Source organism: Micromys minutus (genome assembly GCF_963924665.1).
Source record: "Micromys minutus genome assembly, chromosome: 1".
NCBI lineage: Eukaryota > Metazoa > Chordata > Mammalia > Rodentia > Muridae > Micromys > Micromys minutus.
The window spans coordinates 45,630,824-45,647,454 of record NC_137969.1 but is presented as its reverse complement, the minus strand read 5'-3'; the positions used below and the strand labels follow the sequence as shown (position 1 = coordinate 45,647,454).

General features: G+C 43.5%; 1 protein-coding gene across 3 annotated transcripts in view; it reads left to right on the top strand.

Moving 5' to 3' along the window:
* COMMD1 (copper metabolism domain containing 1) overlaps positions 1 to 16,326 on the top strand; it is a 116,637-nt gene extending 100,311 nt beyond the window's left edge. For 2 of the 3 annotated variants that reach the window (XM_080920265.1, XM_080920267.1), the window contains exon 3: positions 9,775 to 10,025. In XM_080920265.1, coding sequence (XP_080776391.1) covers positions 9,775 to 9,882 — 108 coding nt within the window. In that variant the 3' untranslated portion in view covers positions 9,883 to 10,025. Of the gene's footprint in view, positions 1 to 9,774; positions 10,026 to 15,729 lie in introns of those variants that run through there. The other variant, XM_080920266.1, reaches the window with a different exon arrangement.
* The last annotated feature ends 305 nt before the right edge of the window (positions 16,327 to 16,631 follow it).

Here is a 16,631-nt window from a genome sequence, read left to right as displayed (position 1 = left end):
CATGTCCTCAGTGAGACCCAAGGCTACTAAAGCTCCCAAGAGAGTCAGGAGCTCACTGCCTCAGTCCTTTGATACACTGGATGGTCAGATGACAGGTCTGTGGGGGACACTGCCTTGTAACATTAAGTGTCTTTTTCTTTATGGGGTCCAAGTGAGGGAACTGCACCCTTTCCTTGATCTGCTATGTCCAGTAAGTTCTCAGGCCTGGCTTCCTGAGAGGATTCTATATGCCCATGTCCTTCTGTGGCATCCCTTGTGCTCTTAGGAATGTGTTATGTATCAGCCAGGGCCTCACAGGTGGTCCTGGACACCTGTTCATCAAAGTGCTTTTGAATTCAGAATAGATTCAAATGCTGCTTATAAAATGGAGTCTCTCAGGGCAAGGCACAATCTTAAAAAAAAAAAGGAAAAAAAGCCAGTTTTATAGAATATGGAGTAACTTAGGGCAGGGCACAGCTTGATCTTAACAAGGTCTAAAGCCATTTTATTCCCAGAAACATAGAAGGAAGTAGGAAAAGTTTTGTGTAAAAGGAGCCAAGGAAAAGTACATAGACAAAATGTTAGATTTACTATGCAGATTTAAATCCAAACCTGCAGTGATTTGATTTTCTTTCCATCCTCACAGAAAGAGATTTCCTTTGCGAATGTAACCTTACCTTGTAAAAGCGTCATCTTTCAGGGCTGGCAGGTAAAGGCGCCTGCCACTGAGCATGACAACCTGCATGTGACTTTCAGGATCCACGTGGAAGCAGAGAACTGACTTCCACATTGCAACCTTGACTTCTGAACATGCCATGGTGCTGTTAAAACACATGCAGACTAGTTCATTAGAAACCCCACAAGCATATGGTTTTTCAAGGCTTCTGAGTTTAAAGTTTCTCAAAATAATTCTTATGTGAAAGAGGCATTTCAGAATGGCGTACACTGGGTCTTGCCACAAGCTTGGGGTGGCACATTCCATGCCCCAGCAGTAGTACCTTTGCTTTCAAGGTTCTTTAGCTCAGAGCTTTACATATAGGTGTGGGGATCTGTGTGTGCTCTGGGTGGGAGAGGTTGGGAGCACTGCCTTCTTAACAGGCTAGCAGGCTGAGGCTATAGGCTCCTGTCCTGTCTTCTCCATGGTGAGAAGACCTAAGTGAGAGAGAGAAGTTTTAAATAGAATCTCTAGCTTTGTTAGGGTTTCATTCTGTGAAGAGACACCATGGCAGGGCAGCTTTTGTGAAGAAAAGCATTTAAGTGGGGCTGGCTTACAGTTTAGAGGCTCAGTCCACTGTTGTCATGGCAGGAAGCCTGGTGCTGTTCAGGAAGACATGGTGAGGGAGGAGCTGAGAGTTCTACATTGGGATCAGCAAGCAGCAGAAAGAGAAATGAAACATACTTCCTCCAGTAAGGCCATACCTCTTAATAGTGCCACTCCCTGTGGATCTACGGGGGTCGTTTTTATTCACATTTTGCTACTTTTCAGAAAAGAAAACATAAAATACAGGCCCTCAAGGTTCTTGAGACCTTGCCAGTTTCCTTATGGTTGAACCTGGCCCTTTTCAGTTCTTAATATTTTGATCTGGTGGGTGGTCTTGTTAAATAAACGCCTCTATTAGGATGGGAAAATAGAGCACACAGTATGTCTGATCCTTGCAGGGAGAAAGACTCTTAGAAGGTCCAAAAGCTCTTGGGAATTAAATCTGTAAAAACAAAGGAATTTGCTGTTTAACCTCTGTTGTTGCAATAATTGGTGTGAGAAGAGTTTTTTGTTTTATCTATTTTTGTTGCTATGAATGAGTTTTAGGCCCCAGGAGTCTTTCACATGACTGTTTCTCACTTTTAAAGGAAAGAGGCTGGTGAAGTGTGTATGTAGCTCGGAACAGGATGGAGAGACAGAATAACAGTGAGACTCACATACAGGATACAATACTGATGCTTGGGCATTGGCCTGTCCCACATGACGGCTGGACAGGTGTGGCAGCAGACTATTAACTTAGCATTTAAAAAGCAGAGACAAAGGGTTGCAGTGTGTGTGTGTCTGTGTGTGTCTGTGTGTGTCTGTGTGTGTGTGTCTGTGTATGTGTGTGTAGTTTTTCTTCCTGGGAGTTAATCTTTTGGAAGATGGTCTTTTAGGTAGATAGAACTTCCAGGAAGGGGGCTGGAGAGATGGTTCAGTGGTTAAAGCACTGACTGTTCTTTCAGAGGTCCTGAGTTCATTTCCCAGCAACTACATGGTGGCTCACAACCATCTGAAATGGAATCTGAATCCTCTTCTGGTGTGTCTGAAAACAGCTACAGTGTACTCAGATACATAAAATAAATAAATAAATCTTTAAAAAAACTTCTAGGAAATGTTTCTTCCTACGCTCTGGGAAAACTGAATGACAGGCCTGTAGGAGCAGGGGTCAGCAGTCAGAATATAATATTTTAAGTCCTAACATAGCACAGAGAGTTGAGAAGAGCTATTCTCCCTCATTAAATATATCTGCAAAAGCATATATGTATTTCTGCTAATTTCCATTGATGAAACATTTGAGCTAATAACATAAAAATAAATAAATCTGATCCCAAGCCTCAAGAGTGGTACTTTTACACTGAAGACTCAGTCCTTGTTTTGTTCACAATATCTAACATATTGTAAGATATTGTGAGAGGACAATTTAACATGCACCGAATAACTTCATATCAAAGCAAGGGACTGAGATTGCTCTGCATTCCCGCTCAGGTGAAGAAGATGAATACTATCTAAATTGTCAGTCCCTGTTTTCTCTGTGTATTATTGAATATTAGAATTATTTCTCAATTTGATTATAAGAAAAATGCTTAGACTGGGGATTCTTCCCAGAATGGCAGTGATGGACAGACAGAGAACAGAGTTGGGACCCAAGTCCTATAAGAAGGCCATTGGCAATCCTTTCCTGGAGCCTTGTTTGTTTCTGCCCTGTCAGACTCCTGTCCTGCGCTGCCCTGGCCACTGTCACAGCCAGCTGCTGCACCTCTGGTATTCTTCCACTCACTGATGGATGAGTGCTTCCTGATTTAATACTGGCAGCCCCAGAGCAGGGTATTGGAGGCAGCTCTTAGGCACATTAAGCAGCCAGATGAGGCTGACTTCAGGCTGCTCCCAAAGACCTTAGCCATGCTATATCATAGAGGCCTACTGTGTGCCAGCCTGACGTACTTAGCTTTTTCTGTTGAAAAATCAGAAATAGTGTGTAGGTAACCACTATAATTTTTATCTTGCTGGATAAGAACTACCATAGTAAAATAAGACAGGTGTAGGGCACAGGTTTCCTCTCAGGAACGCTGAATCACTCTGGGAGGATCATTCTAAAAGTCTCAGAAACCTTAGCAGTTAAACCTATTGAGATCACAAATTTACAAACTCAGAAACTATAATCCGGTTAACCTTAAGACAGCTGTAAAATGGTGGAATCTTAGTTTAGATTGGTGTGGTTTCAAAGCCTGTGTTCACTAAGCATTACTCATGGAGAGCAACACTGTCAGGGAGCGTGTGGTACTTGTCTTCTTTACAAGATCATTATGTTTTCTAGACATTCAGACGTACAGCTTACTTGGCAGGTAGAATCAGGAAATTTCTTAAAGATGTAAGAATTGGGCTGGAGATGTAATCCAGAGCTACAGTGCTAAACTTACATGCATGAGGGCCTGGGTTTACTCCCTAGCATTAAAGACATTAAAGACAGACAGAGACAGACAGACAGACAGAAAGACAGATGATAGGTAAATGGAATAAAACTGTTTGTTCATAATATTGTGTGCTCTGCCTCTTCTGTGTTTCACATGGTTGTCAGTCAAGCCTTGATTCTGTGATCAAGACATTATCAAAGGTTCTCTCTCCTCTTTACCTTTGGCTTAGGTGGAGGATAGATATGGGTCAAAGATGAAAGCTATTAAATGTTTAAGTTAGGGATTTAATATATGTTCTCACATTCCACAAGTACCTGATCTAATTTTTTTTTTTTTAGTGAGTAATTGATTTCTTAGATACAATATAAAATTGGCGATTCCTGTGGTTACTGATGAAGAGAACCCCAGGTCCGAGCAGGTGTTTTGGTTCTGCTGGTATAAAATAGGATGGTGTGAGAAGAAATCTCACTCTAGAAGTTTGAAACATTGGTTCATAGAACAACAAAGGTAGCTCTCCTGAGGACAAGCAAATTCTCCTACCCTCCGCCCTTTATAACCACAGTAGTCAGAATAAAAAGCCTCAGGAACTGAGTTTATTTATTTGCAGCCTGGGTCCAAAGCCCTTAATAACTCCACTGTCCTTTCTCCTTTCTCCCCATAAAATGACTACTCTTGTACTCAAGAGTTCTCCAGATACAGCCAGGACATGTTCATCTATAGCTCCCTCCTCTCCCCTTCTTCCCCTTCTGCCTTTCTTTTCTCAACCCCTACCCTTTCTTCCTTCTCCTGTGCTGGGAACCAAACCCATGACCTAGCACTTGCTAGGCAAGAACTCCACCCCTAAGCTAAATCCTCAACTCCTATAACGTGATTGGTGGAGGATTTTGAGAATTATACTAACAACACCAAGCTTTCCTTTGGCTCTTTATTAAAGTTACATCATTAACTATCAGTGATGGATTTTACATTACCTATAAATGTGTAAATATAAGCTGAGGTTGTGAAATAACCATGTGTTTAGGTTCTGAAGCCAGCCAGACCTGGGTTTGCTTGTTTGGTTGGTTGGTTGTTGGCTGGTTCTGAGACAAGGTCTTTCTCAGGAACCCAGGCTGATCTTGAAGTCAGTATGTAGACCAGGCTGGCCTCTGATCCTTGGTGACTCTCTTGTTTCAGCTTCTCTATTGCTGGGGTCATGGGCATGAACAACTGTGCTTGGCCCGGTTTGTATTTTAAAATGGTTTCTTTACTTATTATTCTTGTGGTTTTACACAGATTAGTTAGTCATTATCTTTCTGTGAAGCAGGATAGAATGACCCTCACCAGTGTATGTTAAGGTATATAGCATTTTGTTGCTTAGTCTTGTTACTATGTTTTATTATTTTAAGCATGAATTTGTCTTCCTCTGAACTTCAAATTTATTAGCATTTTCCAACAATCCTCCCCACTGCTTTTTTTTAGGGAGTGGAGGGAACACAGGATGTTGTGTACCCTAGTCTAGCCTTGAAGTTACTGTCTGGTGGAGGGTGGCCTTGAACTTCTGATCCTCCTGTGTGTGTTGCCATTTATGGGCACTAGCAGTGAAAGTGCACCTAGGCAAGCAGTCTGACAGACAGCTGAACTCCGCCCTCATTCCTTGTTTCTTTCCCTGCAGCTTTTCCTTTGTGCAGGGGCAAGAGTGAGTCCCCGTGTCCCATACCCACACTGTTCTCTTAGCTCTACTTATAAACCATGAATGGTGGTGACCACGAAACAGTCTTAGTTCTTTCCCCGTTAGGAGCTGGCTACCCTTGCCTATCTTTCACACAGACCTGAACTTTGAAACTCCAGCTTGTAGAATTGTGGACAATTTTAAGTAAACAAAATCTTAATTTTCTATCAGTGGGGTTATAATATATCAAAACTCATAAAATCCATTGTATTTTCTGACAAGGTTTGCTAGATTTGGCTCAAACCATCTGCTTTGGGTTAGAGGGGAAAATTCTGCTAATTCTACAATTGTTCAGAGTAGCTTACTTCTGGCTTTGTCCCTTCCCAGGGACTGTTAAAGGATCAAATGAGATCATGCATGTGAAAGGGTTTCCAGTCTATAAAACACTACACTAATGTGAAGCTGATCATTGTATTTGAACAAAGGCCCAGTACAACTGATGTTGGACACACCTTAAACAGAGAAACTATTTTCTCTGCTCACCTACCCACTGCCTTGAAAAGCTTGCCATAGGCAGAGCTAGCTAGACTCTGTCTGACTCCCTCTCTTCCCTCAGACTACTCACATTTTCTCTCAGAGAATGGCAAGAACATGGGTGTAGGCTTGGGGACACGGCAAGCCTGCGAGGCATTAACAAGAGCGGAGAGTAGGGCTAGAGACTCTTGTGCATTTTCTAATCTTCCTGGTCGCTTTTCTTCTGCCAGAACTTACAGGTTAAATAGAGATCAGGAAGGATGTGGTAGCACTGTGTGTCTGTGCATGCATGTGTGTGTTTGAATTTGTTTTCTTATTTTTCGTTTAGCTACTAGAAATTCTGATTTGCAAAGAATTATGAGATTGTTGACATTATCATATAATCTACAAATACCAGACCCTTGATAAGCCCAAGACCTTTTATCACTGGGCATTGTTGTTAAATAAATTGTGCCCCTTCCGAATTCTATATTTAAGCCCAGTTTTCACCTCAAAATAATGATTTTTTTTTTTGATGTACCTACTTTAAAAAAAAAAAAAAAGCAAGCAGCTCTACCATATGATCCAAAGGAAATGACATCAGTGTGTCAAGGAGACATCTGTGCTCCTGTGTTTATTACGTTATTATTTATCACAGCATTATTCACAACAGCCAAGTGTGGGAACAACCTAAGTTCTTGTTGACAGATGATGGCTGAGGAAGATGCACATCATCATGGGCTCTGAGTCATCCATAAAGATGGAGAAAGAGCAAAGGCCTGTCACTGCAACGCCACTGGGCCTGGGGTACATCATGTCAGTTAAATAGAGAAGACAGGCGCTGGGAGAAAAGGACCGCCTGTCACTCAGAAGCGCTGTGTAAAAAATGTTCATGTCAGCAAAGCCCGGAGGTGCACACATTTGATCCCAGTGTTTAGGAGGTAAAGGCAGGCAGATCCGTAAGTTCAGGGTCAGCCAGGACTACACAAAGAAACCCTGTATCTCAAAACAAAACATTCATCTCGGGCTAGAGAAATGGTTCAGTGAGTAAAAGTGCATGCGTCCAAGTATGAGGACCTGAGTCCAAATCCCCAGAGCCCACATAAAAGCCATGTAACATGAGCATTTGTACCCTCAGCATCCCTAGGAAACAGAAGATCCCCTGGAAGCTTGCAAGCCAGCTAGCCTGGCTTACACAGTCAGAAAAATAACAGAGAGCCTGTCTCAAACAAGATAGAAGGCATGGGCTCTAAGGCCCTAGGTTCAGTCCCTGGAAGCTACTAAAAAAAAAGCTAATGCTCAGGCTGTGGAGATGGCTCTAAGCCTGATGACTTGAGTTTGAGGCCCAACCCAGGTGATAGAAAGACAGACACAAAATAAATAAATAAAGGCAGAAGCAGCTCTGGCTCACTGTCCCCTGATCTCCACACGTGTAGTATAGCATGTGCCCTGTCTCCCACCCTAAATATGTAAAACATTCGAAACAAGATGAGGACTGACAGAAGTTATTTTCTGTCCTCCACACATGACCTCCACATGTGTGACGTGGCATCTCCACACACACAGCGTACCAGTCCCTCTCACTGTCACTGCAGCTCAGTGGTGCAGCGCATGCTTGGGTTGCATAAGGCCCTGGATTCAGTCCTTAGCGCCTAACAGCTGATTTCACAGGTGAGAGCAGGGTGTCGGTGAGCCAGAGGCCGGAGAGAATAGAAGGAAAGAAGGAATGGAGAGTTTAGTCAATGGGCCCCAGGTTACAGGTAGGAGTGAGATGTTCCACAGTTGAATGTCTATAGACACTATACTGCATATTTCCAAAGACTAGAAGAAAGAACTGGTGTTTTCACCACTTAAAAATGAGATAGGTATGTTTGACTTGATTCATTACACAGTATATGCAAGTTTCAAAGTATGCCATGGTACTCTATAAACTTCTTAATGTTTTCATTATCAGTAAAAATTGGTCTAAAGGCCAGACGTGGTGGTGCACACCTTTTCCCATCATTTAAGAGACAGAGGCCCTCAGATCTGTTAGTTTGAGGACAGCCTGGTTTATTTAATGAGTTCTAGGTGAGGCAGAGCTTTACAGTGAAGCCCTGTCAGATAAAAAGGTCACAGTTATGGGATTAGTGGATCGTAAAGTACATGGGAAAACTCGAGTTCAATCTGAAGAACCCACCTGAGAAAGCCGAGTGCAGTGGTATGAGCTTCTGATCACAGTGCTGGGGAGACAGATGGCCGCCACGCCCTCAGTGCGCTCCTGGCCACCAGGAGACTTGTCTCAAAAGCCAAGGCAGCGGCAGCAACCAGCAGCAGAGGTTGACCTCTGACTTCTACATGTGTATGTGTACATACACATACGTACACACAGTGTACACACACACATACACATACATACACGCCAAAACAAAACAAAAACCAGAAAACTGAAAACTCAGACTTGGAAAGTTCACCTTAGTAATGAAAGGCTAGTGAATGAGGTTCTTGGAGCAGTGGTGACAGGAAGCCAGTGGTAGACACTGTCAGTCGGCAAGATGCACCGTGTGACAGGAGGCCAGTGGTAGACGCAGTCAGTCGGTGAGCTGCACTGTGCCCACTTTCTGTCTTCTCCCACAGTCCTTGCTCTCAGAGGGTTTCGCTTTAATCACATAGAGAAAGCTCCAAGAATGGATCCGATGATTCTCAGTTGCCTTCAATTCAGAACAGTCCGTTTGTCAGAGTAGACTCTTGGGGATATTTTGATCCCTTTTAATTAAGTTTAGAGAGGAAAATGTACAGATAAGAGTATTAACCCTGTGATTCTGCCCGTAACAAACAAGAGCATTAGGCATATCCCTTGACATACCTAGAACCTTAATTTCATATTCTAGAAAGCAAGACCATTGGGTTGTATAACCTGTAAGCATGTATACTAGTGTAAAGTTTATACTGTCCATGAGGTAGGACAGACTGCTTCTCTTGGATACCTGTAATTTGCCCTTCTCGTTCAAGACAGTGTAGAGTTGGGGTTACCTGGGCCATGTGAGATTTCTGCCACAAATACCTTGGCTGACCAATCCTGAGTGACTGAAGGGACTGTACTGAAGGGAGATCTTGTGAGGAAGTCTTACCATATGGAGAAGGACCTGAGAAATATCTGTTACTATTTCAAAATCTGGCCACCTTTTTAGTTGTCTAGCTAAGACTTCCCAGTGAACCCATCACAAGTCTTTTTTAGGCAGACTTGCATTTGGGCCAGGCTAACTCGGGACAAATGACAATTCTTTCATTGTTATATAAGGTGGAGACAGCACAGACTTTGCCGTCAGCCAGATGAAAGTTAACCTTTCCTGCCCTCAGAGTTGTCATCGGAAAAGTAGCAATACCTACATACCTACCTCAAATGTGTGCCATGTCACTTGAGCTTCCGGGCAGAAGAGCTGCTCAGTGAGAACAAGGGCATCCGTCTCTGTCTGTGCCTGTGGTTCACTGTGAACACTCTGTGGATAAGCTTTGTATGGTAAAACTTCGCATAGGCTTAAAGGCCTGGAATCTGGTTTTCCGTGCTGCGCCCTGGGCCTCTCTGCAGCTAGAGTCTGAGTCACTGTTCTGTCACTGTGAGGAGACACCATTACCAAGGCAACTAATAAAAGAAAGCATTTAATTTGGAGGCTTAATTACAGTTGTAGAGATTTTGTCCGTGATCATCATGGCAGGAAGCAGGCAAGCATGCTGCAGTAGCTGAGAGCTTTATATTTTCATCAGCAGGCAGGCAGGCAGGCAGACAGACAGACAGACAGACAGACAGACAGACAGAGGCAGAGATTGGTCTTGGCTTTTGAAACCTCAATGCCCATTCTCAGTGACTTACCTCCTCCTATGCGGCCCCTCTGGAGAGTAAGCAAATACACGCCAATGTACGTGCCTTTGGTGCCATTTTCATTCAAACCAGTACAGCTATCTTACAGGTTTCTTCTGAGACATGCTTTTGTGTTTTACAGGAATCTGAGTTTCTGTGTCTGGAATTTGATGAAGTTAAGGTCAAGCAAATCCTGAAGAAGCTGTCAGAGGTAGAGGAGAGTATCAACAGGCTGATGCAGGCAGCCTAGCTGAAGAACGGAGGAAGGAGCTTTGAAGTGAAGGTGCTCAGACTTTCTCCACTGACCTTTTTACAGTCCTGTTTGCCCATTGGTGTGTACATGTATGAAAGACTTCAAGAATAAATAAAAATATATTTTAAAAAGTGGGTAAAAAAGAGAAAAACCTTCAAATTCAAATCTTGCCTATCTCTGCTTGCTGGGTTATTTTACTTTCCCATCTGTTCCATTGGAGAGATTCCCATATTTTAGCACACATAAAGATTCTGAGGGACACTTACAAAAACCACTGAAGTCTGCCAGGCGGTGGCAGCTTTATCAGTCCCAGCCCTTGTGAGGCAGAGGCAGGCAGATCTCTGTGAGTCCCACTGTAGCCAGAGCTACACAAAGAAACCCTGTCATGAATAAATAAAACAAACAAAAATCAAAATTAAACAGGAGGCTGGGGGCACGCAGCTCCCGGTAAAGCATTCATTTTTGTGTGAGGAGGTGGGGCAGGGTCACCTCAGAGTCAGTAGAAGTGACACTTTGGAATTCTTTCCAGCTGTTGTTTGTTCATGGGAAAACTGTTAGTAATCCATACATGACACCTTGTATATCATAAAATATTCTTGATATTTCCCCCTCAGAAAATGAGGAAAGTGTTATAGTCACGTAGGACTCACCGGTGTGTGTTCTGAACTGCAGTGTAGCAGAACTTGTCTTTCTGGACGAGATTTAGCCTGAACCTAGTGAGATTTTTCCGGGACTGACTGATGTAATTGAATAGGTGTGGTGTGAATCTAGAGGTTGGGTTTGACCTGAGTAGGGATATGCAAACTTTTTAAAAACTACATTCATAGTCTCTGTATGTGTGTGTGTGTGTGTGTGTGTGTGTGTGTATGTATGTATGTATGTATGTATGTGTATGTGTGTGTATGTATGTGTGTATGTGTGTATGTATGTATGTATGTATGTATGTATGTATATATGTGGGGGGGCGTAAAGCACACATGCTACAGGATACCTGTAGAGAGCAGAAGACAAGGAAATTTAGTTCTCTCCTTCCATAATGTAGATTCTAGGGCTTGAACTCTGGTTGTCATACATGGCAGTAAGTGCCTTTCTCACAGGGCATGTGAACGCACGCGCGCGCGCGCGCGCACACACACACACACACACACACAAGAAAGACGACCAACATCAGCTTCTGGCCTCCACATGTGTGTGCACACATATTAGACCACAGATGTATCCACAGATATGCAAATATGCATGTATACTCAGAGGGTGTGAGTATTATGATAAAAACTGTTCTAGTAGGAGTATCTTAATGGACTTCCCTTTATGGAGACAAAGTGCTTGGGGCATCACCAGTTCAGGAGAAAGGTTATCTTGGCTCACCATTTTGGAAGGTTCAGTCCATGATCACTCTGCTCCCTTGTTTTGGGCCTGAAGAGAGGCAGAGTGTCTTGGTAGAAAGCACTGAAGTGGGATTACACACCTCCTGAGGGCAGGAGCCTCAGGGAGATTGGAAAGAAGCAGACTTCCTGTCTCCTTCAAGGGCGTGTTATTACTGACCTAAATTCCTTCCTCTGGCTCTCACCTCCTAACAGTTCTATCTCCCGGCTGCACCACAGGCAGATGGCCAAACCTTTATCTCACAGCCTTTGGGGCATCCAGGACCACCACAGCAAGCAGTCACCACACAGCAAGGAATTCCAGCAGAAGACTTTAATCCTTGTTGAGTGTGTTTGTCATCTGATCCCAATGCTAGGAAAGTTTAGTTGCCTTTGCTTTATGCTTTTAAGACGCTGTTCTCTTGCCTGTGGTGACAGCACTCCAGCTCTCATGGATCTACCTTGGTCTTCCTTCTAAATCAACTTGGAGACACTACCAAAGCTTTCAACACCCCATCTAAAAGCACCAGCTTCTCCCCTTACTGAAGGGAAGAAATTAAGAAACAATGGCCAGAAGTCTTTAGATGAGCCCCCAAGAGTCCCTCAGAAAACATCTTGAAATCATAGAATATATTCAGAAAAGGTGTGGTTTGGAACAAAAGGCTGTACAAGCATCTTTCTATCCCACATGGTGTAGGGTTTGGATAATGTGCCTGCGGTGAAATGTGTTTCATCACATAACTCCGAGGCAGCCTTGGAAGGAAGGATAGCCACCTCACTAGTGTTGACACAGGCCATGAGGTCTGTGGAAGCAAGGAAGAGCCGTTCATACCAGCACACTGTTTTGCTGAGTCACGCCATTGCAAGTTATAACCACACAGGCAGTGTGGGCTTTTAAAAATGAGCTCTTCAAACTCTGGACCATTAGGAAAACTTCTGTTAATGTATATTGTTTTCTAAAATATTCTTTTAGGAAAGAAAACTGGTTTGTGAAGATGGTCTCCATATCTCATATTACACACTTCTGAATAAAAAGATCTTTTGGACAAGGTATATCTTATATTTACTGATTTTTAAAAACTTATTAAACATAAGCCATAATAAATGTATTAGTCAGAGTCCCCAGAGTCACAGAACTTTGGGTAGTAGTCTCTATATAGTGAAAGAATCTGTTAGTGACTTACAGTCTGTAGTCCAACTCCCCAACAATGGTCAGCAGCAGCTGTGAATGGAAATCCAAGGATATAGCAGTTGCTCTGTCCCAGAAGGCAAGCAGGGGAGGAAGAGAGAATCTTCCTTCTTCCAATTAGGTCTCCAGCAGAAGGTGTGTTCCAGATTAAAGGTGATCTGGAACTTGCTTTGCCCCAGATGACCTTGAACTCAAGAGATCTCCTTGCCTTAGTGTCCTGGGATTCATAGCCACTATGCCTCAAGATCTCCATGCTAAGATACAAGTCAGAAATTTATATCTCCCAGCCTCAAGATCAGGATCACAGGTGAGCCTTCCAATTCTGGACTGTGGTTCATTCCAGATGTAGTCAAGTTGACAACCAGGAATAGCCACTACAATGAGCTATATTATTCTATAAAATTCTATAAAAATATAGACACATACAAAGAAAAACAGTTAAATGACATAACAGCCAACTATACAAGAAGAATTCAGAAAATATGATTCTTCACTTTTAGAAACAGAGTGTGTAGTTTCAGGCTGGAAAAAGCCTTGCTAAAGGCTTTTTGAAATGCAGTCTGTGGCTTTCCCCAGACAGCAAGGGGATCCAGTCCCTTCTAGACACCTAGGTATTATCCTTTTTTGTGTTTTCTAGAAGGGTTGTTTTTGTAAAGTTTTGTAAGGGATACTCATTCTCAATGAGGAACAGGCCAAGAACAGTAGCAGGAGGTCTAAGAGCCCGCTAGATTTTCTACATTTGTAATTCTAGAACCATCTTGAGGTTAAGAACTGAGAGACTAAAATGACTGTAGCCAGAACCAGGACTCATGGAATCATCTCTGCTTTGGTAATAGTCATCCTAATACCCATTATTGGAACCCCACTCCGAGGTTAGCATTCAAGTCAGAAAGCCCCACCCAGGTGCAAGGATGTGAGTGAAGGCTCTGGCCTTACTCTCAGTTCTGGCTGTACATGGACGCTCTGGTTCATACCAGTTTTATCAGCTAAGGGCCAATTTCCACTACTGTGGCCTTCCCTTTCTCTGATGTCTCTTAAGATCACAGCCTGTTAGAAACTGTAGCAGAGGCTTGGTGTGAGCACCTACAATCTTAATAGCTGACATCGTGTCAAGCTGTTCATCAGTGAAGTTCTGTCTTCAGAACTGACTGAAAGCTTGGAGAATGGAATATAAATAGAAGCTAATGAAAATGAATGTTGATGAAAAGAACATGTCCTGTGGCCTGCACAGTTAATATCCAGACTGGTAAGAAGGGACCCAGGGTTAACTGAGTAGCAGGTGACACCTCCCAGAGAAGGATGCTGTGAGTGCTACCTTATGTCTTAGCTGCCCACCACTACAGACAAGATATCTTAGATGGGGTCTTGCAACAGAAGTGTGCATCTAAACACAACTGACTGTTAGGTTAAGCTGGACTCTAGTCAACTCCCAAATCTGAGAAATAACAAGTTTCATTGGAGTTTGATTGGTTCCTGCTCATATGGAGGTGGCCATTGTTGTCTCTGAATGCATCACAGATGTATGAAACACCAAGCTAGCTTTCATGCAAAGGAACCCCCCTTGTCTGTCTCCTGTAGGATAAGAGTGCCAACTGACACTTTATAAGCCCAGCACAGAAGTATCAATAAATTACAAAGCAGCGTGTGACCAGATGATTAAATATGAAAATTACACATAATTAATAAATCTTTTATAATTTAGTGTGTGTGTGTGTGTGTGTGTGTGTGTGTGTGTGTGTAGGTGTGCACACCTGTGCATGTATATATAGAACAGAAACTCAGGATGCTCTGGTCTGTTACTCTTCTCCCTTACCCTTATTTCTCCCAGATAGGGTTTCTCAGTGAACCCAGAGCTGGGCTGGTAGCCAGCAAACTCCACTGACCCTCTTATCTCTCCCTCCAGGCGTGCATGGGCACACTCAGCTTTTTATGTAGTTCTTCAGAACCAAGCTCAGGTGTAGCAGCAAATATTAATCGACGGGGAATTGTTCCAGGCACTATGCCATGCTACTCTCTGTCTCCAGTGGTCTCTCCACCTCCATGGCTGGCTACATGCAGGGCCACCTATCTCTCAGATATCTGCTCACATTCTCTTTATCCACGCCCTGGGTGATAATCACAATTCCCAGTAACCCGACAAAAATCAAAACTCTCGAAACTTGTAATTTATCCATTATATTTATATTAGTAAATTCTTACTCTACAAAACGTCCACACAATAAACTCAAAGCTAATTGATATGATATAAACTGCCCACCTAGATAAGACAAGTTGTTTTGAAATAATCCATCTCTTATAAGATATTCATAGCTACCTGTGACTATTTAAAGCCACATGGGGGTGGATCATCCTTTTCTTCTACCTCTCCCGCCTTTTTTTCTTTAAAAGGGGGCAAATTTATTGTTTGTTTTTTTAAGTCTTCTGCCTTTCTTTTTCACTGCCCAATCACAGGCCTTGTCTTATCCTGTGCCCGCCCCCACCGATGCATATAGACATCATCTGCACTCAGGTCCTAGATGATGAGTAGCAATCGTTCGTACCCAATGAGCCATTTCTCCAGAGCCTTTCCCCTGCCCCTTCCCTATTTTTGAGACAGGGTTCTCTGTATAGCCCTGGCTGTTCTGGAATTAGCTCTGTAGACCAAAGTGGCCTCAAACTCATATCTGCCTGCCTCTGCCTCCTGATTGCTAGGACTAAAGGTGTGTACCACCACTGCCAGACAACTGCCTTTATATTGAAGACATTAGAAGGTTTTATGTGATTTGTATTCTATCTAGAGCCAGGACTATGAATTGGCACAGACCTCAGAATGGCTGGTGTTGAAACTGACAAACTATTTTAGCATCCTGTCAAAAATGAGGAAACATCTGGATAGACAGGGCAGCAGACTTCTACAAGGGCATGCAGGGTGACCAGGAAGGCACTTCAGGGCTGCTGCCTTCCATCTCCTTTCTGTATCAGGGCCTTGGCAAAAACGTAATTATAAAACAAAATGATGTCCTTGCTCATTGTGTCTAGATACTATTTGTTCGTATCTCTGCACCCACCCAGAGCTCTGGATTCATGAATGAAAGACACACACACACCCTTTATATTTTATTATGCCTTAACTAGCTCAATGACTGGGCACTTCCAAACCTCCCCAAAGATAGCACACACTGCCCTCCAGTATTCCTTAGTTAACACTTTCTAAAATCTATACTTTATCTCTACTACCCCAGACCCACTTGGGGGAATGGCCCCTGGCGCTGTTCCCTGATTCTTATGTGGCTGGTTCTCTGTCTTCCACAGGTCTCGTGTTTGTATCCTCTTCCTTCTTTTTCCCTGTCCTGCGTTTCCTCTCTGGGAATCCTCAAAGTCCTGCCTGTGTCCCCTGCTCAGCCATGGGTCACTGGCTCCTTATTGACCAGTCAAAAAACCAACTGCTGCCAGGGACCTGCAGTGGACCTGCAAATTCTCATGTGAGCCCATTGCATTTGCATCCTGTGTCCATATCATATCTGACTGTGCTTGCGGCGCCTGTTGATTTTTATACAGCCTGGTTCTATTTGTGATGGCCTAGGTCTTCCTTCCCATTCAGTCACCCACTGTTGCCCTGCTGCTAAGGTCGAAGTCTACCATTGTCCAGATAGCCTTCTGAGCTTGGAGCAAATGGTGAACTCCCTTTGGCAGTAAGGCTTTCCTCGTCTCAACCTGGGGGAATCCCGGACCCCACACTCCATACCTGCAGAATGTCAGAAACTTGGTTAAATTATAGGATCAGCTTCCTCTCTCCTAAGAAGAATCAGTTCAGCGAGCATCTGGGATTCCTGAAGTGCCTCCATGCTAACGAGGTACCTCAAGCACCTTGATATCTTAGCTTTCAGCCAGTGATCTTTGCCCACCTTGGATACTCCTATCCCCCTTCTTCAAAACTATATAACCCAGGAATCACACCAAGTAAAGTTGATCTGTCTCCCTGAAGCTGGTTCCAGTGTGTCATTATTACTGTCCAAACCCTGTTCTTCACCTCTGCTCCCTTCATCTTCATAGGCCAATGACGCCAGGGAGAAGTGAGACCCACAACGTATCTCTGAGGAGAATGTGCAACATGAATGGGGCTCCCTGGCTGTCCACAGTACCCAGGGAGGTGGATTGTCCTCATCTTCCCAGGCCTCCCACCAATACAGTATAACTCTCTGCTATTAGTGAGC